Below are 24541 nucleotides of genomic sequence, written 5' to 3' on the forward strand. Positions count from 1 at the left end.
TCCTAAAATGAAGCGGGCAGCCTCTATTCTACTGCATCTGTTGTTAAGCAAAACTACCTGCCTTTTTCATTTGGATTATGTGAAATATTGTTTTTTGTGATATGTGAGAATCTCTAGTTTACACATGCTATGCACATGTGGAGATTAATTGTTAATATGAAACATTTTGTCAGTTTTATGCAAAATTCTAAAGCTGACCCTACATACTGTATTAAAATGTGTTTGTACAATCTCCTTTAAGGCCTGGTTCACAATATTGCGGGTGGTTGCAGGTGCGGAATCGTATGTTTTCCCGCAGCCGTAACTACCTGCAGCCAAAACTCACTGCTCTTTAAAAACGGGCAAGGATGCCATTCGTTCTTAATGGCACCCTCACGCATCTAAAATTGCAGCATGTTTGTGGATGCGGGAACCACTACGTTTTTAAAATGCTGCAGGATCCTTTTTCCTGTATGAAACATGGGCACAGCAGTCTATCCAAATGAATAGGCTACCGTGGCCACACAAATACAGGTGTATGTGCAAAAGCTAGGACTCATTTATCTCCCCATTAACATCACTTAGTGTCATGAATACATAGTCTCACAAGGTCCATGTAAAAGGGGTTAATGTGTAGGAAAAAATATATACAGGAACAAAGTCCAAAGACTCTTAGGGCTTGCGTCACAGAAGAACAGAAACCAGGTTCCCCAAACTGCAGAAAAACAACAAGGAAAGAGGCGCCTCTAAGGCCCCGTACACACGACCAGTTTCCTCGGCAGAATTCAGCTTCCGACCGAGTTTCTGGCTGAATTCTGCCGAGGAAACTGGTCGTGTGTACACTTTCGGCCGAGGAAGCCGACGAGGAGCTCGACGAGGAAATAGAGAACATGTTCTCTATTTCCTCGTTGTTCTATGGGAGCTCTCGTCCCGCCGAGCTCCTCGGCGGCTCCAGGACTGAACTGGCCGAGGAACTCGATGTGTTTGGCACGTCGAGTTCCTCGGCCGTGTGTACGAGGCCTATGAGTAGATATATAGAAAGACACTTTCATACAGTTTATGCACTCACATTTGGTAGAGCATATCGGTCCCAATGGATTTAAAGTGGCCGCTCCTGCCCCTTACTAAGATGGCTTCACTCCGCGTGAATGGATGCCGGCTACTGCAGAGGAATTCAAAATCAGAATGAGGCTTGGAACTCAGAGCAGAGGTGGCAGCAGGGAGAACTCTGCTCTGAGTTCCAAGCCTCATTCTGATATTGCATTCCTCTGCAGTAGCCGGCATCCATTCACATGGAGTGAAGCCATCTCAGCAAGCGACGGAGCTACACAAACGCAGTATGCAGGAGCGGCCACCTTGACTCCATTGGGACCGATATGCTCTGTTTACTTCTACCAAATGTGAGTGCATAAACTGTATGCCTATTAAAGTGTCTTTCTATACATCTACTCTTAGAGGCGCCTCTTTACTTGTTGTTTTACCGTGCCCACACAAACGTAGCCTATAGAACCACAATAGTGTGAACCAGGCTTAAATGTACTAAGACCTATATAGTGCAAGGGCTTGTCTGACTGGATCTAAAGCAAACTAATCCTTGACTAAGTTAGTTGCATTGGACAAAAGTTAGGTATTCAAGCTCTCCTGGGAACATGGACTACCACAAGTGCCTAAAACTATTGTCTATCCTATTTGGGTATTCAACTTTAAATAGTGAGCAAACCAAAGGCAGTCATTTCACTAAGTGTTGGATTTACTCACCTCTCTACCTGCACACACATCGGAATATGTAAACACAGACTGGAGCTAATTTTCCCAGGCTGGGCAGCAATCACAAATTTGGGGCCCCTTATACAGCTTTAGTAGGGGCCCCCCTTGGAGCAGAGAACCAGGGGGGGGGGGTCAGACAAGTAAGAAAAAAAGGGGGCGGGCGGCCTGGCCTCTTACAGGTTTAATGCCTGTACCCCCCTGATGGCGGCCCTGTTCCCAGGACGCTGTCCCTCTCTCTTTTAAGGTCCGTACACATAGGCCAAATATCAGGCGGCATCCATTGGTTCAATAGGAACCAGTCCGACAGAAGCCGGTCATTCAGCCAGCTTTTAACGGGGGGGAAGCAGTCCCCCTGTCAGAACACAATAGCTCAGCAGGAACTATTGCTGTACTAACATCGGGTCGTTATTACAGTTGCTCATCAGTTTATTTTCCTTCAACCCACTAGGAGTACCAGGCTTTATTAAAGCACCTGTGGATATCTCCAGGACAGGGGTGAACCAGTGCAGTCTAGGCGTCTAAGTAACCCACTCATCATTTCCCAGGCCCAACTCCAGTGCCCCCACTCTACAGGAATCTAGAATAAAATAATGTATTATATTGCAATTTACTAGTTCTCCGATGTGATTGTACAGAAAATACTTGTTGATCGCGCCAGAAATATATAGTCCTCGTCACTTTTTGTGAGCTGAAAAGACAGCAAAAGCAATGTCATTTTGCTTGTTTTAAACTACTAATTATATCAGCTACCGTGTAATAGAGATGAACAGAGACAGGGGTTGACGAAGTCTATACAGTGTGACAACAGTGGTCCCCTATATATATAAAAAATAGTGAAATGAGTGTAGCTGAAAAGCTATAAGCCTGTTATTCACAGGATAACCAGGTGAAAATAAAGGGAAAAAGGAAAACAATGCATCCATCTCATCTAAGAACTAATAAACTGCAACATATTACATTTTTAATTTTGGGTTCAGAATATGCTTTAACTTTTTCTGGATCCAGTAACCACACAAACCGTACCACCTTGGCAGCAAGTACATGCTATACTAGATTCCACATCTTGTTATACCCACAGGTGCCTACTGCTATCTTTCGATTATTGCTCACACTAGTTCTATTTATGGAAAGCTTTTACAATATATTCTAGTACAATTGTGTTAACAGCGCCAATCAATACTGCAGCAGAGCGCACTTTATTTACTAATGCAGATAATCTCATTGTTAACCACTTGCCAACTGTGTCACGCAGATATACTGTGGCACAATTTCTCTCCTGGGCGAAATCCCGTACGGTACGTCCTACCCATTTTCGCCCACCAGAGGGCACGCGCCACCAAAGGTGTGCACCCGCTGCACGGCGGGGGACCTTATGCGAGTGACTGCCGGGTACGATCGACAGGGATTTGTATGTGTAAACACATAAATCCCTGTGCTGTCAGAGGAGAGGAGCCATATGGTTTCTTCCTACGAAGTAGGAAAAATAATATGGCTTCTCTCCTAGTCACTCACATCCCCATACAGTTGAAACATGCTGAACGAACACACATTTAACCCCTTGATCGCCCCCTAGCGTTAACCCCTTCCCTGCCAGTGACATTTACACAGTAATCAGTTTCCTTTTTTATAGCACTGATTGCTGTATAAATGCCAGTGGTCTCAAAAAAATATTAAAAGTCTCCGATCTGTCCGTCGCAGTACTGCTAAAAATCGCAGATCACCAACATTACTAGTAAAAAAAGAAATATAAAAATTACAAAAAAAAATTTCCATAGTTTGCAGACGCTATAACTTTTGCGCAAACCAATCAATATACGCTTATTGCGATTTATTTTTTTTACCAAAAATATGTAGAAGAATATATATATATATATATTGGCTTAAACATGAAGAAATGTGTTTTTAAAAACACGTCATCGTGCGAGCGCCGTATGCGTTCCATCATGGAACGCATTACGGCGCTGAGGCGCCCATAGAGAGAGAGAGGACCAGTGGCGCAACGGCGCCTGTTACACTCGCTCACTCCATTATTTTTTATCAGCAGCCTTTGATTGCTACAGATTGACCTCTCAGGGCAGACCAGCCCTTATATTAATGGCACCATTTATTAAAATAACATTTGCATACTATTATAGACACTGATGAGTGTAAGGCTTATAACATATGACAGAAGGATCGCAACACAAAACCATAATGTGTGGCCCTAGGCAGATACAGATGACACCTGAAGATGTATCGCAGGCACTGACGCATTTCAAGGGTATACCTCTTCCTCAGAGGTATTACTGCATGTTCCCAAAATGTCAATATATTTTATTTTGCACATCATAGAAAAGGAAGGGAAAGCAAGATCTCTTCAACGGGGGCATAACAATCAATGTACACCCTTTTAGTAGGATGGTGAAGTATTGGAACTTTTTTTTAATTCTTGTTTTGTGTTTCCCCACTGGGGAGATTCCTAAGAATACTTACCTGTTTTAAGCTGTTTTTATTTTACATTTCTTCAGTTACTTCCTAGCTTCCAGGCTTATTACAATATACATCCCAGAAGTCTTCAGGAGGGGAGGAGGGGTATTCTGAGCTAAGCATATCCTCCTCTGTGTGTGCTTGAGCTAAATACAGGTGGATTCTGTAAAGTAAATGCTACATGAATAGTTTGCCTTTGCTCAAGATAGTTACAGCCAAAAATTCTAGGGGGTGTTTTTCAAGGTGATTTTTAGCAAAATAAAGCATGGAGACATAGATAGATGGGGGATATTGCTTTGAATTAGGGCTGTTACTGATTAATCGTTTTTTTTTATCGATTAATCGATTTTTTTAATCGATTAATCGACTAATTTTGATTAATTATAACAAACATACATTTTTTGGATCACCACCATATATATTCCCACTGTAATATCCACAGACATCTCCCCACTATAATATCCTCAGACATCTCCCCACTGTAATATCCACAGACATCTCCCCCACTGTAATATCCACAATCACCCCCACTATAATATCCACAGACATCTCCCCCACTGTAATATCCACAGACATCTCCCCCACTGTAATATCCACAGACATCTCCCCCACTGTAATATCCACAGACATCTCCCCCACTGTAATATCCACAGACATCTCCCCCACTGTAATATCCACAGACATCTCCCCCACTGTAATATCCACAGACATCTCCCCCACTGTAATATCCACAGACATCTCGCCCACTGTAATATCCACAGACATCTCACCCACTGTAATATCCACAGACATCTCGCCCACTGTAATATCCACAGACATCTCGCCCACTGTAATATCCACAGACATCTCGCCCACTGTAATATCCACAGACATCTCCCCCACTGTTATATCCACAGACATCTCCCCCACTGTAATATGGTCCACATCTCCCCCACTGTAATATGGTCCACATCTCCCCCACTGTATAGGAAGATTAGTGCTTGCTTAGTCTTACCAGAGAAGCCGGTCGAACACGAGCAGTTGAGGCCGGGTGATGATGTCAGCGCACCACTCTAGGCTGACCGAGGCCGTCGCGGGGTGGACCAAGATGGGAGGACCGAAGCCGCGGCCTTTTCTTATGGCCGAGGCAGCAGCGGATCATGTGGTATGCCGATCCGCATATGGTGACACATTCGGATCATGGATCATTTACGTTGCACCACTAGTCCGGGTCAAAAGAATTTTGATCGATCAAAAAAACGATTAAGGAATTAATCTTTAATTTCCACAGCCCTACTTGGAATATTAAACATGAATTAAATAGCATTTATAGTGCTCAGATGCAGTGTAGTTCCACTTTAAGGCTGCCATACGTGGCTCAAATTTTGAGCTGTGCATGCCCCTCTGAGCACTATCCCGCTTGATAAAATTTGATTGTTCAGCTGACTTTTTTGTCAAAGAAGCTATGTAGAAAATTGTCAGCTATCACAATACAATATCCAGCAGAGGAGATGCATTCATCCTCGTTGTTAAGCATGGATAGATGAAGCTGTTAGAGATCTTTTGTTCAGCCTGCTGAACAAAAGAATTCAATGCATGTATTGCAGGTTGTAGACCCGCTGTTCTTAGTATTTTACAGACATGGTCAGACATGCCCCCCTTCCATTCTCTGTAACACAAGTCTGTGATGAGGGGTGTAGTTGTTACTCAGCTATGCAAGCACAGAGCACTGGGATAGGAGTGCAGGAACTAGCATTTTTCACTGAGGTACAACTGCATTTTGATGCATTTCCAAACAAAAATCAGTCACAAATTATAATATCAAGAGGTTCAACACTATAAAGAGACAAAAAGGTGTTACATTTCAATTGGTCTTTAGGCTGGATTCACACTGCCGTATGGAGCGGGCCACAGCAGGGGACCGGTGCGTCCCTGTTCACTATTTCAGGTCCGATTTCGGTCTGAACTTTTGGCTGAATTCGCACCTGAAATGAACAAGAAGATGCACAGGACCTCAATTTGCTTCAGAGCCGCTCCAGAGATGTGTGAACAGGCTCTATTGAGAGTCGGTCACAATCTCCTGACATGTAAATTGAATGCAGGGTTAACCAATAGTGTGAACCCAATCTTAAAGTGGTTTTAAAGGCTCAATGATTCTTTGCATGAAGGTAAAAAAAATTCTGTGTGACTAGCCTCCTCAAAAACCTGAACCCTGTCTCGATCCAGCGATGTGCACAAGAGCAGCGGTTCTTCCAGGTCGCTTCCTTCTCACTGAGCCAATGAGGAGAGAGCAGGGCTGAGCCATACTCTGTGTCTTAATGGAGCAGCGGCTCGGGAGCGAGTCTGCTTGGTTGCCCCCATAGCAAGCAGCTTGCTATAGGGCTACTCGGCAGGAGGGAGGGGCCAGAAGTGCCGGCGGGGGACCTGAGAAGAGGAGGATTGGGGCTGCTCTATGCAAAAATGTTTGTTATTTAAAAAATAGAGAGAAGATCACCGCAGTCACCGCTCCAATTAGGTATGTGGATGAATCCGTATCCTCTCAGAGAATACCAGGTGCCGGCAATGCACGAAGCAATTGTAGAAAGAAATGTTTGGACAACCGCACTCTGGAAAAACCTTCTCGGTTGCCTTTAATTGATAAAAGTATTCAAACACCACACATCACAGCAAAGACAGGGGCATACAGCTGACGTTTCACACTACAATCAGTGCTTACTCATAGCTGTGAGTAAGCACTGATTGTAGTGCGAAATGTCAGCTGTATGCCCCTGTCTTTGCTGTGATGTATGGTGTTTGAATACTTTTATCAATAAAAGGCAACCGAGAAGGTTTTTCCAGAGTGCGGCTGTCCAAACATTTCTTTCTACAATTATTTAAAAAATAAATAAAAAAATCTGCGTTGAATTGCACTTTAAAGCGGTTGTATACCCTCTCTGTCATGTTTTACCTACAGGTAAGTCTAGATTAAGGCTTACATGTAGGTGTTTGCAATATCTCCTAAACCTACATGGTTTAGGAGATATTTGCCACAAAGAATGCACTGATGTCCACAGCGCAGGCGCATTGAGAATAGCCATTCATTAAACCGGCAATGCCAGCTTTGACAGCTCCCGCGCGCATGCGCAGAGTGACGTCTTCGCCGCACCGGCCAATCACAGCGCCGGAGCGGCGATACCCGGAAGTAACCTTCCGGAGAGGTGTCTGCGGCCGGAGGTAGAGACGAGGACGGCTTGGGGGGCTTCGATCCAAGGTAAGTAATTCATAATGAGCTAGTATGCTAGTCATACTAGCTCATTATGCCTTTTTCTTGCAGTTTTTTTTTATTTTGGGTATACAATTGCTTTAGGCATACAAATTGCAAAGCTTTTGAAAAGAAAAATGTACAGTCTAGGAAATGTGTATCCTTTATGGCAATCTTTTTGTTGTCGACACCATATTTCCTCTGTGATCATTTTTTTTTTTACACTTGCTAAACCAAAGTGCTAGCCAATTATGCAGCATATGTTCAATGAACATAAATGATTTTTGCCACTTCAGTCTATAAAAGATTAGCCTAATGTATCAGTGTGAGCTCAGATTTTAGGGTAGTTACTGATACGTGTAACTGTTTGCCTGTGACAAAATAATAAAGCTTTTTGAAGTGTGAGCATTTGGAACATAACGAGCACCAATATGCTGCTGTGACATTTAGGAAATGATGAGGGTGAGTACAAGGTGACTGAATGGCGGTGCTTCGGTGCTGTATAGATTTATTAAGTCTCCTGCAGAGTTAAGAACTAGTCACTCAATAAGACGGTAAGCTTTAGATCAGCAACCGCAAACGTCAGTAATACATGGTTTGCTAGGGACATGGGAACTATTCCAATAGCCCTTTCCCTGGGTGGTCTATCTAGCCCTTTTCAAATTCCTTTTTTTTTTGTTGGTATGTCCTGTGCTAAAAGCAATTTCTGGCTTCTTGCGTTTTCCTGCAGCTTTCAGTTGCTTACCCTGGTCTGTCTTACATTAGGTGTCTTTGTATGTCTAAGTATTCTAAGGCTTCAGCCTTCTATAATTTGCTTGTGAAGCCTGAACACCTCATAAATCTGTGTTTTATTCACAACCTCTGATTGGTATTTCAAGGCTGTTGCTACCTAACTGAATACCTCGGAGAGAAAGGTTCCTTGTGGAGGAAGTAAATCAATGCAATTTACTTATGTGCTGTGATTTGTGGGGTGAAAGCCTCACTTTCAATCCACAGAAAAGAAAAGCTATTTCATGTAGCACAGAGTGGCTGCTTGATGCAGTCATTCTGGAAATAGAATGTATTTTTCTCAGTTTTTTTTACTCCTGTTACTTGAAAACATGAAATTATAGCTTGTGAGAGATGACAAATTGACAGCCTCGGAAAGTGCAGCCATCAGTCATCCATCGGGCAGCTGTTGCATTGTTGTCAGTTGCGTTGCTCTCCTGTGTGTTTATAACGTCATCCTGCAGGTAAATTTTTGTAAAATGTATTCAGTTTCTTTTTCTGCATGATGCACTTCAAAGGACCACTATGATAAAAAATGTAGCATCTGATAACTATGGGGGTTATTTACTAAAGGCAAATCCACTTTGCACTACAAGTGCACTGCAGGTGCACTTGGAAGTGCAGTCGCTGTAGATCCGAAGGGGACATGCAAGAAAAATAATAAACAGCATTTTAGCTTGCACATGATTGGATGATAAAATCAGCAGAGTTTCACCTTATTTCAGATCCACCCCTCAGATTCAGAGCGACTGCACTTCTAAGTGCACTTTCAGTGCAATTTCAAGTGCACTTGTAGTGCAAAGTGGAGTTGTCTTTCATAAATAACCCCCTATATGTGACTAGTAGTTAAGGATTCATTATAACAGTGGTTCTCAACCTTCTAGTGCCGTGACCCCTTGATAAAATTTCCCAAGTTGTGGGGACCCCTAACAGTAAAATTATTTTCATAGCGTGGGTTAAAAGCACCCAAGGCAAGACAAGTAATTTGCGCCCCTAACCCGCGGACATTTAGCGCTCCCTGAGTCCCTTCCACTCGTACAATATTAAAACCCCTTATAGTACATTTTAGGGTGTACCCCTCTTTCTCTTTGTTCTCCTTTCTTTCCCTTTCATCTCTCTCTATCCTAATTCCTTGTTTTTTCCCCCATCTTTCCCTCTAACTGTCTTTCTTGCTCTCTATTTTTTTTCTTTTTTCTCCCTTTTTCTTTGTTCCTCCCCCTCTTATCGTCTCCCTTCCTGGGAGAACAGTGTGGGCTTCAGGAACAGCCTAGGATTTGGTGAACCACTGCATTATAGGAATACTTTTATCCTAATTTTAGACTACAGGACACAGGAATTAATTCTTAGGTCATTGATTATGTACAACTATACCAGTGATGGTGAACCTTGGCACCCCAGATGTTTTGGAACTACATTTCCCATGATGCTCATGCACTCTGCAGTGTAGTTGAGCATCATGGGAAATGTAGTTCCAAAACATCTGGGGTGCCAAGGTTTGCCATCACTGCACTATACCTTCAGGTGATTGGACTGTGGCAAAAGCTTTGCTGGGACCAGCCCCCAATGTACCAATGTAACCTTGCCCCCTCCATTAACGATGAACCATTTCTCCTGTTGGGAGATTTTTTTTTTCTTTCTTTCTTCAATGAAACAGATCTATCAAGAATTTACTGCTTATTGTCTTATGGCTCATTAGCAGTTTCTGGATTGCTTCTGGCCCTGGGTTGCTGCCTTAGGCACTCACATTGGCACATGGTGCAACAAGTGTAGTTACACAGGTCCAGGGCTATGGTCCATGCCTATGGCACCTAGAAGACCTCTTTAGGGGTATTCCACCATGACAGGCCATGAGGCCAGGCCTGGACCCTGGACCTACAAATTGTATATGCTACATTATATCCTTTATCCTAGAAGACACACTTCAGTGCTAACCACAACATAAGGTTTTGAAAGCACAGGTAATGGGGGTAATCTACATGCTTGTGTTTTTCCCTAACAATTATTGTTTTGCTTTATTTGACTTTGTAGGTAACATTTATATAGTGTTTACCTATTCAATTTTTTTTCCACCTTACTTTATTTTTTGGCTAAAGATGTAGTGCATAAAGACTCCTTAGGCCTTGTACTCACGAGCAAACATGTCCGATGAAACCGGTCCGCGGACCGTTTTCATCGGACATGTCTGCCCGGGGACTGCCCGGGGACTTCTGTTCGATGGCTATACACACCATCGAACAGAGGTCCGCGCGTAAACAATACGCGGGGCGTGTCCGCGGTGTCGCCGCGTCGATGACGCGGTGTCGCCGCGACAATGATGCGGCGACGTGGGCGGCCCGCCTTTAAAATGCTTCCACGCATGCGTCGAAGTCATTCGACGCATGCGAGGGATGGCGGGTGGCAGGACATGTACGGTAGGTCTGTACAGACGACCGTACATGTCCGGGCGGACAGGTTTCCAGCGGACTGTTTTAAAGCAAGTCCAGGAAACAGTTGTCCGCTGGAAACCTGTCCGATCCGCCCGAAAATGGTCCGCTCGGGCCAACACACGGCCAAACATGTCTGCTGAAACTGGTCTGCGGACCAGTTTCAGCAGACATGTTTGGTCGTGAGTACGGGGCCTAACTGTGCACCTGCCGCCATTTTCTGCCAACAGCACAAGCTGATTGTTTGCTGTCTCATCTGTTGCCTAATACTTCAGAGACACAGCCACGGGAACTCAGTTTAACATGTGGGTTCTTGTGATTCCTTCATACCGGACTTGCTGAACCCCCTTATCCATTCCATGAGAACCTGATAGGGGAAGATCCTCACTTAGCAATGGGGGACTACAGGTGTTTGGGATCTGGAGCAAGTGAGACAAATAGCGAGAATTCCACTGAAGTTCCTCCCCAGTTGATAGCTGTTCCTCTGTTCTGGAGCAAAGGTTTTACACTGACACTGCTCTAGCCTCCTGAATCGTGCTCCCACACAGACATGGAACATGTGGCATGTCTGACTAAAGCAGAATTCTCTGCCACTTTTTCTGATCTATTCCAAAGGCTATTATTCATGCATTAGGACCTGAATTACCTGGCTTACGTACATTTGTGTAGGGTAAAAGGGATGTTAATATTTTAGCAGAGGCTGCTGACATTTTCTAACTACTTCCCGCCCGGCCTATAGTAGAATGACGGCCTAGCGGTGGTTCCGTTATCCTGACTGGACATCATATGATGTCTTTCAGGATAACAAGCCAGCACGCGCCTGCAGGGGCAACCAGCGCGGCGATCAGTGGAGTGGTGTGTTACTCTGATACCGCATCTCCAATCGTTGTAAGGAGCCTCTAAGGCCCCGTACACACGACCAGTTTCCTCGGCAGAATTCAGCTTCCGACCGAGTTTCTGGCTGAATTCTGCCGAGAAACCCGGCCGTGTGTACACTTTCGGCCGAGGAAGGCGACGAGGAGCTCGACGAGGAAATAGAGAACATGTTCTCTATTTCCTCGTTGTTCTATGGGAGCTCTCGGCCCGCCGAGCTCCTCGGCGGCTTCAGGGCTGAACTGGCCGAGGAACTCGATGTGTTTGGCACGTCGAGTTCCTCGGCCGTGTGTACGGGGCCTGACAGAGGCTCTTTACCACGTGATCTACTGTGACCAATCACGGCTGATCACAGCGTGAACCAGGAGGTACCACCACAGCTGCAAATCAGTGCCCATCAGCTGCCAGTCAGAGTCCACCCAAATAGCCAATCGGTGCCCATCAAAGTGCCAATCAGTGCACATTAAATGCCAATCAGTGCCCCATCAGTAACACCTGTCAGTGCCCTTCAGATGCCTGTCAGTACCTCCTCATCAGTGCTGCCTATCAGTGCTGTATATCAGTGCCGGCTATCAGTAACCATCATATATAAATATTAGTGCCTCCTCATCAGTGCCACCTCATCAGTGCCCATTAGTGCAGCCTCATCAGTGACCGTCGGTGAAGGAGAAAACAAAATTGTATAACAGAAACAAAGAAAAACTTTTTTTATTTTGTTTGTTTATTTTGTTTGTTTGTGATCAAATACCACCCAAAGAAAACTTTATTTGTGGGAAGAAAATGATAAAAAAATTATTTTGGATACAGAGTTGTATGACTGTGCAGTTGTCATTAAAAGTGTGACAGCGGTGAAAGATGAAAATTGTCCTGGGCCTGTATTGAAGTGTTTAAACACCAAAATTTGGTTAAGTTAATCCTTCAGCTTCTCACTATATGTTGGCTTTGGTGGACTCATTGGTTGAATCAGTGCGTACCAGTCTCTGGCTGGATGCATCTAGTTAGGCACATCATTAGGCATTCCATTAGGCACAAGAAAGAAGGCAATACGTATATCTACAATACCTATAAGCCTTTCCCTAGTCATAACCAAACGCATTGAGCTCTGTATGATGATTGGCATAAATCTGAGAGAATATTCACTCTTGGTGGTGTGTTTGCTGCCTTGTACCCTATGGAAGAGGAATTGAGAAAGAGATGGACTGCTCCCACTGTGGAATTGCCCATTCTTGCACTAAATTATCATGCTACCATTCCTATTGAGGATTTTCCCTTCTTGAAGATTCAGTTGATCCATGTTTGGAGACACTTTTGAAACCTCCTTTTCTCTGTCCAGGCCCAGCCCTGCAGGTGGCTATTGTCACTCTGCCAGTTACTTGGACTATAATGAACTGAACAGGAGAACTCAACAGTAAGGTTTCTCCTGATATGGATAATATACTGTAGATGTTCTTTCTGCAAGACCACAGTTTTTGTCCTCGGCTCTAATATTCTGTGTAGACATCGTGGAGAATGTTCTTAATTTGTCTTTCATTTCTGTGCATTTGCACAAAATTTTAAGGCTTAGGGCTTGGTCAACTGACCCTGCCTGAGAAAAGTGACTCTTGCATATGCGCTTTGAAGGTGAGTTTCTCTTTGGAAAATCCATTGGGGAATACATTGAAGTGGTTATAGAGGGAAGTGGGTTCCTGCTTCACCATCCTCAATTACACCTACCTGTTGAATTGTCCTTGTCTACTTTACATGCATGATTTGTTTGCCTAGAGCAGAGACATCCTGGCCCTTTGTTGCACTCTGTCTTTTGGAGAGTCTTCTCTCTTATGTCTTCTACTACCCGTTCCTACTTACTGCTTCACAAAAACCAGACAGTTTTCCTATCCTTTGCAGCTTTACAAACATAAGGCGTGATCATCTCTTTCATTATCTATTTTCCAAATCTTGTTCAGGGCACCTTGTTCGCTTAGGGACACATACCCCATTAATGCCTTAAAACATCTGTCTTAATTTCTTCAGTAGCTGGGATTCTGCATGGTCTTCAGTAGACCTGACACTATATGCATCAAATGAGCATTTTATAGCTTTAATGGCAAATATATTTTGATGAGTTTTATTCTCTATCTATTCATACAGCACTGTAGTACATTGTACATTGCTGGAAAAATCGCAAAACTCTGTGGTGCTATTTTGTTACTATTATATACAGTTTATATCCCAGGGTTACTTTGAGACCTTTTTTTTACAAGGTTCCTGTGCCTTATTCTTTTAACCTTTTGCCAAATGCTGAACTTCACACTTCTTCCTTTTGGTTGATCCCACATAAATCTCAGGCTCCTCCCCTGACCTTGTAGCATCTGGGTTATCTGGATCTAACCCTGACATCATTCTATTCAAATTCTTCCTCCATTGCACCATTTTTGTCTGCGTCTTGTCGTCATGTTAAAGAACATACTCTCATTAGCACCCCTTGGCTGCACCTCCATCAGATTCTGCTGGGGAAGTTTTCTCCATTAAGGGTCACAAGGCCTTTTCTCCTCTCTACATGGGGAGGTTAGCTCCACTATCCAAAGCTCTTTTACACCTTTTTATTATAACACATACTGTACCTCCCTGACTTACAGTCCTTAGACTCTGCTCTGAGCTTTTTATATATCCTTCCCACCCTATATCAGATCTGCAGATTATCAAGTTGCCCATTGTATGGGCTAAGAACCAATTCTGCTCTCGCCTTCTCAAACTCCTGGCCCATTGTACCAGTCAAATTTCATTCAGCAGCTTAGTGCCAGGAAAGTTTTCATTGCCCCTGTTTTCAGTGCTTCTCTTCTGCATTTTTCCCCTCTCCTCATGCGGTCTCTAGGTGCCCTAGCACTTGCGTGAGAGAAAATTTTATATTTCCATCACGTCTAGTTAAATCCAAATTTATGGCATTTAAAGAATTGGCTATTGATAACTTAGGGCGCTGTAATTTTTCTGAACTCAGTTTTATGGCTTGACATGTTTGCCATCTATTTATTCGACACAACTTAATATTTTATTTTGTACAAAAAAGAAATTGGGGGATTATGTTGTGTTTTAATGTACAACATAAAAATATGCAACTGCTGTAATGTTATGCTACAGAGCTTCTGCTTTTAGAAAGGACACAATGATTTGGAAGTTTTAGGGTATTTCATAGCCCACAAATGCATATTTTAACACATGTAAAAAATATTAAAAATTGCGCCAGAAGCAAAGAGTGCTCACGTGCCATTCCTAGCAGTCTTCCATCTAGCTGTGGTCTGTGAGCAGAGTCAAATGGTTCATGCATGTCACAAAGCAGTTCTGTGCTGCCACCAGTGCTACCTGAAAGGTAAAGGAGATGTCACAGGAGTGACCCTGTGGCCTGTTTTCAGCCGACAGCAAGCTAAACTTCGTTGTCGGCTGATGTCACTCAGCCAGTCCAGGTTCTAGATCAATTCCAACTTTACAGTTAAGATTCACCCAGATGCCTGCATTGGCAGCTCTCAGCCTCTCAGCGAGCCACTGGGAGACTTAGCCAGCCACTCCTGCCCCCTTTACAGCCCAGCACTCTAGAAAATGCTAGAGGAGCAGAGGGCCATGGACTTAAAGTCACCGGCTCTCTGAAGACCAAGAACTGAGCAATCAGCAGTCTTTAATCGTTCAGTTCTCGGTCTAGAGCTAGCAGGGGTCAGCTGCAGCTGGGATCAGTGATTCAGCCATCTAGGTGAGTATGCATGTTTGTATTTTTAGATTCCCAAACTTCTCTTTTAAAGCGGAGTTCCACTGAAAAAAAAAGTGTAGCTGCTGACTTTTAATAATCAGACACTCACCTGTCCCAGGAGGGTGGGAGAGGTGAACTTCCTTCCAGTGCAGAGGAGCCACGGGAGAAAGTGGGAGCTGGATGCCTCTAAAAAGAGAGTATCCCCCCCCCCTCCAAAAAAAAATGACATGCCAAATGTGGCATGTCAGTGGGTCACTGTGACTTAAAGCAGAAGTTACATTTTTGGGTGGAACTCTGCTTTAACCACTTCCATACAGGGCACATATACACCTTCCCGCCCAGACCAATTTTTAGCTTTCAGCGCTGTTGCACTTTGAATGACAATTGCGCGGTCATGCTACACTGTACCCAAACTAAATTTTTATCATTTTGTACCCACAAATAGAGCTTTCTTTTGGTGGTATTTGATCACCTCTGGGATATTTATTTTCTGCAAAAAAAATAATAAAATGACCGAAAATTTTGAAAAAAAATTGTTTTTTTTGTTTCTGTTATAAAACATTGTAAATAAGTAAGTTTTCTCCTTCACTGATGGGCACTGATGGTACTGCACTGACGGGCACTGATGGGCACCGATGAGGTGGCACTGATGTGGTGGCATTGATGAGCACTGATGGGCGGCACGGATGGGCACTGATAGGCGGCACGGATAGGCGGCATGTATGGACTTGGATAGGCGGCACGGATGGGCACGGATAGGCGGCACGGACGGGCACGGATAGGCGGCACGGATAGGCGGCACGGACGGGCACGGATAGGCGGCACGGACGGGCACTGATAGGCGGCATGGATGGGCACTGATAGGTGGCATGGATGGGCACTGATAGGTGGCACGGATGGGCATAGATGGGCACTATTGTATGTGTTGTACTAATGGATGCCAATCAGTGCCAAACAATGCCTGCCAATCAGTGATGCCCATTGTGGGCACTGATTGGCATCCATTGCGGCACTGATTGGCATCCATTTTTTGTTTCCTCATCCCTGGTGGTCTAGGGTAGCATCCTTTTTTTTTTCCCTGGTGGTCTATATGGCCATCTCTGGTGGTCCAGTGGGCATCCCTGGTGGTCCAGTGGGCATCCTCGGGGGGGGGGGGGCTGTGCTGATAATCGATCAGCACAAACCCCCCCTGTCACAGGAGCAGCCGATCGGCTCTCCTCTACTCGCGTCTGACAGACGCGAGTGAGGAAAAGCTGATTACCGGCTTTTCCTATTTACATCGTGATCAGCCATGATTGGACGCGGCTGATCACGTGGTAAAGAGTCTCCGTGAGAGACTCTTTACCTTGATCGGTGTTGCGGGGTGTCAGATTGACACCCTGCAACAACGATCGCCGCGATGCGCGCCCCCGGGGGCTCGCAGCGGCTCAGAATCCTGAGGACGTCATATGACGTCCAGTCAGGATTCTACAACCACTTTGCCGACGTCAATATGTCATTGTCTGTACTGATACTTTTGCTGGACAACTTGGTCTGTACTTAAATGTGAAAAAGCACTTTAACTAGTTCCCGACCATCTGCCATACATATACTGCGGCAAGGCGGCTCTATTGTACGTAATTTTGTTCAAAAGCCACTGGGGGCGATCGCATGCTAATTAGCCACAGGGGAGCCAATCAGTGTGCCCGGCAGACGCGATGTCTGCTGACCACCTGCGATCGCTTCCCACAGAAACAGAATGGCAGTCTGCCGATGTAAACAAGCAGACTGTGGTTCTGTCAGACATGGACACTGTTGTCTAGTGTTTCTGCTAATCAGGAACATGGTTCACAATGTTCATGAAGTGAAAAATCGCAGAGTTGATCAAATACCACCAAAATAAATCTCTATTTGTGGGGAAAAAAGGGCATCAATTTTATTTGGGTATAGCATTGCACAACCTTGCAATTGTCAGTTAACTTTACACAGTGCCGTATCGCAAAAAATGGCCTGGTCATTAAGCATGGAAAAGTGACTTTTATATACTAAATACCTTAAAGGGTCACTAAAGGATTTTTTTTTTTAGCTAAATAGCTTCCTTTACCTTACTGCAGTCCTGGTTTCATGTCCTCATTGTTCGTTTTTGCTGTAATCCTTCTCTGTTCTGAACACTTCCTGGTTGTCTGTTTCCTGATGAAAAAAGTCATGGGAGCTTTCTCTCTGTGGTCACTAATCAAGGAGGTGAGATTACTGTGTGTCTAAAACCCCTCAGCACCAATCAGTTTTGTTTTACGAACCATCACTGCCCTGTATTGGCTCTGTGTCTCTGTACATCACAGAGCAGGAAATAGCATGCAAAAACGAAGCTGAAACTGTAGGTACATTATATGATTGATTTTTATCTATTTTTAATAATTTTTAAAAGGAATCAGTTAACTATTATGTCTCTATACCCTGTAAGCAGTCATTTCAGCATAATTTTTTTTTTTCCTTTACAACTCTTTTAATGTTTACTGTTTTAGCTGCCAAAATGATTTGTAATTATGCACATCCGGATTTACACACTGGCCACATTGCACAGTTAGGAAGATGAAACATATTATTTCCTGATTCAGCATCCAGCTCCTTATGTCATTGGTCTCCGGCCTGCTCACTGGATAATGAATCCGCATCATCACAGCTGTCCAATGGCTTAGAAAGTATCAAAAAGATGTTTGTGGCTGTACAGTGTGACTGAGATGTATACATGAATAGCACATAGAATTAGTTTTGCCTATTTCAGCTACAAAAAGAGGAATAGATACAGAATGAAAGAGATTTCTCTGCAACCAGCCTTTTTTTTTTTTTTTTTACAGGCTTTTTTACAGTGCATATGGAAATGTAAAATCTATTGTATTCCCTAGTGTTTTGGTAAAACACAAGATCTTTCTCTACCACATATTTTGTATTCTAATTTCAAAGAAATAATTCACCATGTGAGTTGTGAAATGATTGTTTGATTATGTTACACCTGAAAGGTCAATAAATCAATGGACAAATAATGGCCCGGGCATTTTAGACTGAGAAGCCCAGGATGGGGGGGGGGGGGGGGCGGCGGCGGTTAATGATGGGATGTGGGGTTCCAGCACCTTGTGCCTCTGGAACGCTTTACATTACACAGCACCCTGCACCTCTGGGCCCCTTTACATAACACAACACCTTGCACCTCTGGACCCCTTTACATTACACAGCACCCTGTACCTCTGGATCTCTTTACATTACACAGCACCCTACACCTCTGGACCCCTTTACATTACACAGCACCCTGCACCTCTGGGCCCCTTTACATAACACAACACCTTGCACCTCTGGACCCCTTTACATTACACAGCACCCTGTACCTCTGGATCTCTTTACATTACACAGCACCCTACACCTCTGGACCCCTTTACATTACACAGCACCTTGCACCTCTGGACCCTTTTACATTACACAGCACCGTGCACCTCTGGACCCCTTTACATTACATAGCACCGCACCTCTGGACCCCTTTACATCCCACAGTTTGTTACACAGACACCCCCTAACAGTTCTATACCCCCTGCATGTTGCACAGACCTCCTTACAGTACAGACCCCCTCCCTACAGTGCAGACCCCCCTCCCTACAGTGCAGACCCCCCTCCCTACAGTAAAGACCCCCTTCCTACATTACAGACCCCCTCTACAATACAGCCCATACAAACCCCCCTACATTACAGAGACGTGACCTGCGGGCCGCCACGGGCCATCGCAGGCCACTGTGGCCCACCGGGCGTATGCCCGGTATGCCCTATGGCCAGTCCGGGCCTGTTCACCAATGTTACCTATGGGATTGAATGTAGACTTGGCAGGGAAAGGATTTAGGGTGTTCCTTCTCCTTTTAGTCTGTGCTTGCAAAAGAGTGCCAATTTGCTGAACGGGCTAAATACTTCAGAGCAGGTTACTCTGGCAGAGAGCACAAAAGTTGAGTTGAGTTGAGAGGTATCTAAATATAGCGCGGTCTTACCCCAAAGGGCCCCGACGCACATAAAAAGTGAGTCTCAAGGCATGTGTTTGGTGTGGTTCGGGGGATCAGCTTTGTTGGTGAGCACATGTGTGGGAGGGTGCATTGGGTTGCACGGCAGTTTGAATCCATTAGCACCTATTGTACTAGGGCATTGGGTGCCATTCTAAATGGCACCACACCCCTCCACAGAGACTAAAGGAAAATTCGGTCTCATTTCACCCCTGAACTTTGCCTTTCTTTGGTGACTATGGGTTATCTGCTTGTATTCTTACATTTTTTTTTACTCTGCATGGTCATGTGTGTTTATCACACCTCTTATGTAGTTCATCTGACACTCTGTATATTCAATGATTTGTGGTAGACCACATGATTCATATTATTCTTTTTAAATGTGTTTGACTTGTATTGAGCCCGATCTTTCAGGTTTGTCCGAACATTTGTAAATACAGTGTTTGAGGTTTCAAGCAGCATTGGACTATACATGTAAGCAGGTTTCATCCAAAAAAACTTTTTAAGATTCATAGGCTATGGTTTTGTATACTTCAACACTATAGAAATAAGTGTGATATTGAGGATATGATTTAGCCAGAATATATTGTTATAATTTAGTTATTTTACTACTTGTAAGTGTTTTTTTTTATTATTGTGACTCTTCATTCCATTCCTATTTTAGCTGCCATCAGAAGATACAGAAATCTTTGAAAGCTCATCCCATTGCTTGTCACTGATGGTCCAGTTGTATGGTGGAGACAGCCAGGACAGTATGACTACAGATAACATGGAGAGCTTTGCTCAAGTATTGCTGGCAAGAAGAGAACCAAAGCATCAGAAGTTATTGCTGAGAGTAATTAAAAGATTGGTGAGTACATGGCATAACATTTATGTAAGTAGAACTTTAAGACACCCTCTGTAATAGAAATCTTGTTAAAAATGTTACTTAGCTATATTCATTTATATAAATATATGTATTTCTGAAATGATAGCTCAAGATGTACTGAACTGACTTCTGAAGCCTTTTCTGGGCCACTGACAACACTATGTGGAAGAAGTTAAGGGCCCGGATTCACGTAGCACTTACGCCGATGTATCTCGAGATACGCCACGTAAGTGCACATATGCGCCGTCGTATCTATGTGTCTGACTCTGAAAGCAAGATACACCTGAAAATAGGTTTCATCTGACCGACGTAAGTTTCCTACGCCGTCGTATCGTGGGCGCATATTTACGCTGGCCGCAAGGGGCGCTCCCATTGATTTACTGGACCAATATGCAAATAAGTGAGATACGCTGATTCACGAACGTACTTGCGCCGGCGCATTAATATACGCGGTTTACGTAAGTCGTACGTCCGGCGTAAACTTAAGCCTCATAAAGCAGGTGTAAGTCAGCAGCATCAATGCAAATGGCTGCACCAGGGAACATAGCCATCGTTTTTTACGTTGTTTACGTAGTACGTGAATAGGAAAATCACAAGAAAACAGCGCTCAGAGTAATCCAATGACAACAATCGGTTAGCAGGGGTTAAAAATACGAGATAAAATGACAGCAGCAGTTATGTATAAAAATTAGTGGTTAACAATTCAAGAGTGAGAATACAATCAGTCCATGCATTGAAGCTGTATTCTCTGGGCAAATTTCAATAGATGACCAAGGGCTGCTCTCCAAGAGTGAAGTCAACTCAGGCATACATGTAAAAAGAAAGACAGGAAAAAAAGCGCCTCTGAGTCATCTGATTTAATTACATTGATTAGTGTAAATATCCAACACTTACATGAAGTATTGCAGGAACAGGAGTGCAAGTGAGGAAGTATGACGTGGAGCCAGCTCGTGTCTCAATCCTGATGAGGAGCGAACAAATCAGCTGGAAGAGAAGCCGGGTCTGATGGCTGTGTAAGAGCGGTGCTGAAGCACAGCTCTCAATCCAATGAGGTTAGCAGGACGGTGGCCGATAAGGGCCAAAGCAGTACAGTTCAGAGCAAATGCAAGTGCACGGCGCTCGTTCCGGAGGTAGTGACGTCAGCGGGACGGTGGCCGACAAGGACCAATGTAACACACAACGCGTTTCAGAGCCTAGCGTCAGTCAATGACAACACCGCGCGCTCCTTTTTCAAGTGTAAAGAGGAAGAGGCCTTACAGGATTATAAAGGGGAGAACATGTGATGGTGGTTAGCCAATGGGGAGCCTGGAAATACGATCGGTGTAAACAAGTAAGAATAGAAGGAGAATAATTAAAAAGGAGAACCTTTAATGGCTGTAAAGAGGAGAGACACCTATAATTATTATAGGAGCGGTCAGGTAAATGTAATATATGGAATTAGAAGATACTTAGATGGGATAATCCATATATGTGTCTGGGAAGGACAAGGCAAATTATAGCCATACTTTAAAACTTGCAAGGGTGCCAGATCAACTAATAATAATAAATATATATAAACGGCACTTCCTGTATACATGTGAAAAATGGAGCAGGAAATTAATAAAAAATGTAAAGTTCATATCGAGGATACATTCATGGAGATTAATAATATAAAAATAGAGGTATAATAATATCAAGGCATCCAAAAAAATAATAATAATAATTTAACAGTCATTTAAAAAAAAAATCATTTAAAAGAATATATATATATATATATATATATATATATATATATATACATACACACATATATACATATATACATACGCATACATACATATATGCACTGGGAACATTTATATCAAAAAAGAAACTGATAGATAGAGAATCATTCATATGGTAATAGCCAGCAAAGCTATATGGGAAATTATTAAAAAAAATTATATATATCACAATAATAACAGCAGGTTATGCATCATGCAAATTATACACATAAGGGATACAGGAATTATAGAGATCAGAAAAAACACTGGTTAATATTATCTATATTTTTGTGTATTATAAGATGGTATTTACGTCCAGTTCCTCATTTAATCCGAGAGGAGCGAGACAATTAAGCGTGAATATCCAAAAGGTTTCGCGCTCACAAAGACGCGAAAAACGCTCAGCCTCCGACAACTTTTTGGGTATTGATTCAATGGTATTAATAGATTCCGAAAATATACCTTGTAATCGTATTTTAGCCTCAGGAGAAGAATAAAGTGCAGATAAAATTCCCATAATTCTGGAACCAAATCCCCATCTCCTCAGTACTGCAAACATATATGGCCAAGAAACTGAGTCAAAGGCCTTCTGAAGGTCTAATGAAAGAAGCATACCCTCTTGCTTATGTTCCCCAGTCCATCTAGATTGCATTATAGAAATTAGATCGACAGCCCTCCTTATCTGGTCTGGACCTTGCCTCCCGGGAATAAAACCGACTTGATCCTTATGAATATATTGACCTATGAAAGATGACAATCTATTGGCCATTATTTTCGTCAAAATTTTAAGGTCATTGTTTATAAGGGATATTGGTCTATAATTCTCAACTTGACTGTGGTCCTTGTCAGGTTTCAGGATTACCGAAATATATGCCATATTGAGTTGTTTACCTATAGGGTTACCATCCGTTAAGTAATTATAAAACTGTCCGAGATAGGGCGACAGGACAACTGAAAATGTTTTGTAGTAAGGAGAAGAAAAACCATCCGGACCGGGAGCCTTATCCGTTTTCAAATTATTGATCACCGTCTGAACTTCCTCGGCCGATATGGGAGCCTCCAATACCTCTCTATGTACCTCTGTCAATTTAGGAAGATCTAAGCCATCAAGCAACTTCTCCACTTTATCAGACGCATAGTCGCCATCAAAAGCGTAAAGTTTGGAATAAAAGTTTTGAAAGGCTGTCATTATCCGCCGAGGGTTCAGAGTAAATGAACCGGCTGCTTGTCTAATTTTGGGTAGAATCCTTGATCTAAATCTAGGGGACAATTTATTCGCCAGCATCGGGCCTATCCTATCTTTTAACCGGTAAAAAATAGATTTTTAATACAGCTTACCTGTAAAATCTTTTTCTTGGAGTACATCACGGGACACAGAGCGGCATATTCATTACTATGTGGGGTTATATGGAGTACCTTCAGGTGATGGACACTGGCAATCTCAAACAGGAAGTGCCCCTCCCTATATAACCCCCTCCCATAGGAGGAGTACCTCAGTTTTGTAGTAAGCAGTATGCCTCCCAAAATGGTCCCCATAAGAGGGGTGGGAGCTCTGTGTCCCGTGATGTACTCCAAGAAAAAGATTTTACAGGTAAGCTGTATTAAAAATCTCTTTTTCTTTATCGTACATCACGGGACACAGAGCGGCATATTCATTACTATGTGGGATGTCCCAAAGCAATGCTTACAATGAGGGGAGGGAGAACATCTTCCAAAGACAAAAGGATTTAATTTAGAGATATACTCAAATCATAATAAATCCAACTTAGTTGAGAAAAAATAATTTTAAATTTAACTCAAAAGGGAGCCCCCGGAATCCGAGGGTCTCAAACTGCAGCCTGCAGCACTGCCTGCCCAAAGGCTGTATCAGTATTCCTTCTTACGTCCAACTGGTAGAATTTTGTAAACGTGTGGACAGAAGACCAGGTTGCCGCCTTGCAAACTTGAGCCATAGAGATCTGGTGGTGTGCTGCCCAGGAGGCGCCCATGGCCCTAGTAGAATGAGCCTTTAATGATAACGGAGGAGGCAACCCCTTCAAGCCGTAGGCCTGAGTGATTAACTGTTTAATCCACCTCGAGATGGTGGATTTTGCAGCTGCCTGCCCCTTCTTGGGCCCATCCGGTAAAATGAACAACACATCTGTTTTCCGGATCTTCTCTGTAGCTTTAAGATAGGCCTTCATGGCCCTGACAATATCCAAGGTATGCAGCAACCCTTCCTTTCTGGAAGTAGGTTTAGGAAAGAAGGATGGTAATACCAAATCCTGGTTTAGATGAAAACTGGATATAACCTTCGGTAGGAAGGAAGGATGAGGGCGGAGAACGACCTTGTCCTTATGTAAAATAAGATATGGTTCCTTACAGGATAAGGCTGCCAGTTCCGATACTCTTCTGGCGGAAACTATGGCGACCAAAAATACTAACTTCCTTGTCAGTAAAACCAAAGGAATTTCAGCCAACGGCTCAAAAGGTTGTTTCTGTAAACTTGACAGAACAAGATTTAAATCCCACGGACAAAGCGGGGATTTAACTGGAGGATTAATACGTAAGACCCCTTGAAGGAAGGTCTTAACTAGCGAGTGGGTGGCCAGCGGCCGCTGAAACCACACTGACAAAGCTGAAATCTGTCCTTTGATTGTGCTTAATGCCAGTCCTTTATCCACTCCTAGCTGGAGAAAACTTAATACTCTATCGATGGTAAACTTGC

The 24541-nt window shown here is 43.5% G+C and overlaps 1 protein-coding gene across 1 annotated transcript in view; it reads left to right on the plus strand.

The window, feature by feature from the left end:
- The window catches only part of ULK4 (unc-51 like kinase 4), a 798383-nt gene that overhangs the window by 574192 nt on the left and 199650 nt on the right, over positions 1 to 24541 (plus strand). The window contains exon 35 of the mRNA XM_040353131.1: positions 19889 to 20074. Coding sequence (XP_040209065.1) covers positions 19889 to 20074 — 186 coding nt within the window. The remainder of the gene's footprint in view (positions 1 to 19888; positions 20075 to 24541) is intronic.

The sequence above is a fragment of the Rana temporaria genome, chromosome 5 (assembly GCF_905171775.1).
Source record: "Rana temporaria chromosome 5, aRanTem1.1, whole genome shotgun sequence".
NCBI classification, from domain to species: domain Eukaryota; kingdom Metazoa; phylum Chordata; class Amphibia; order Anura; family Ranidae; genus Rana; species Rana temporaria.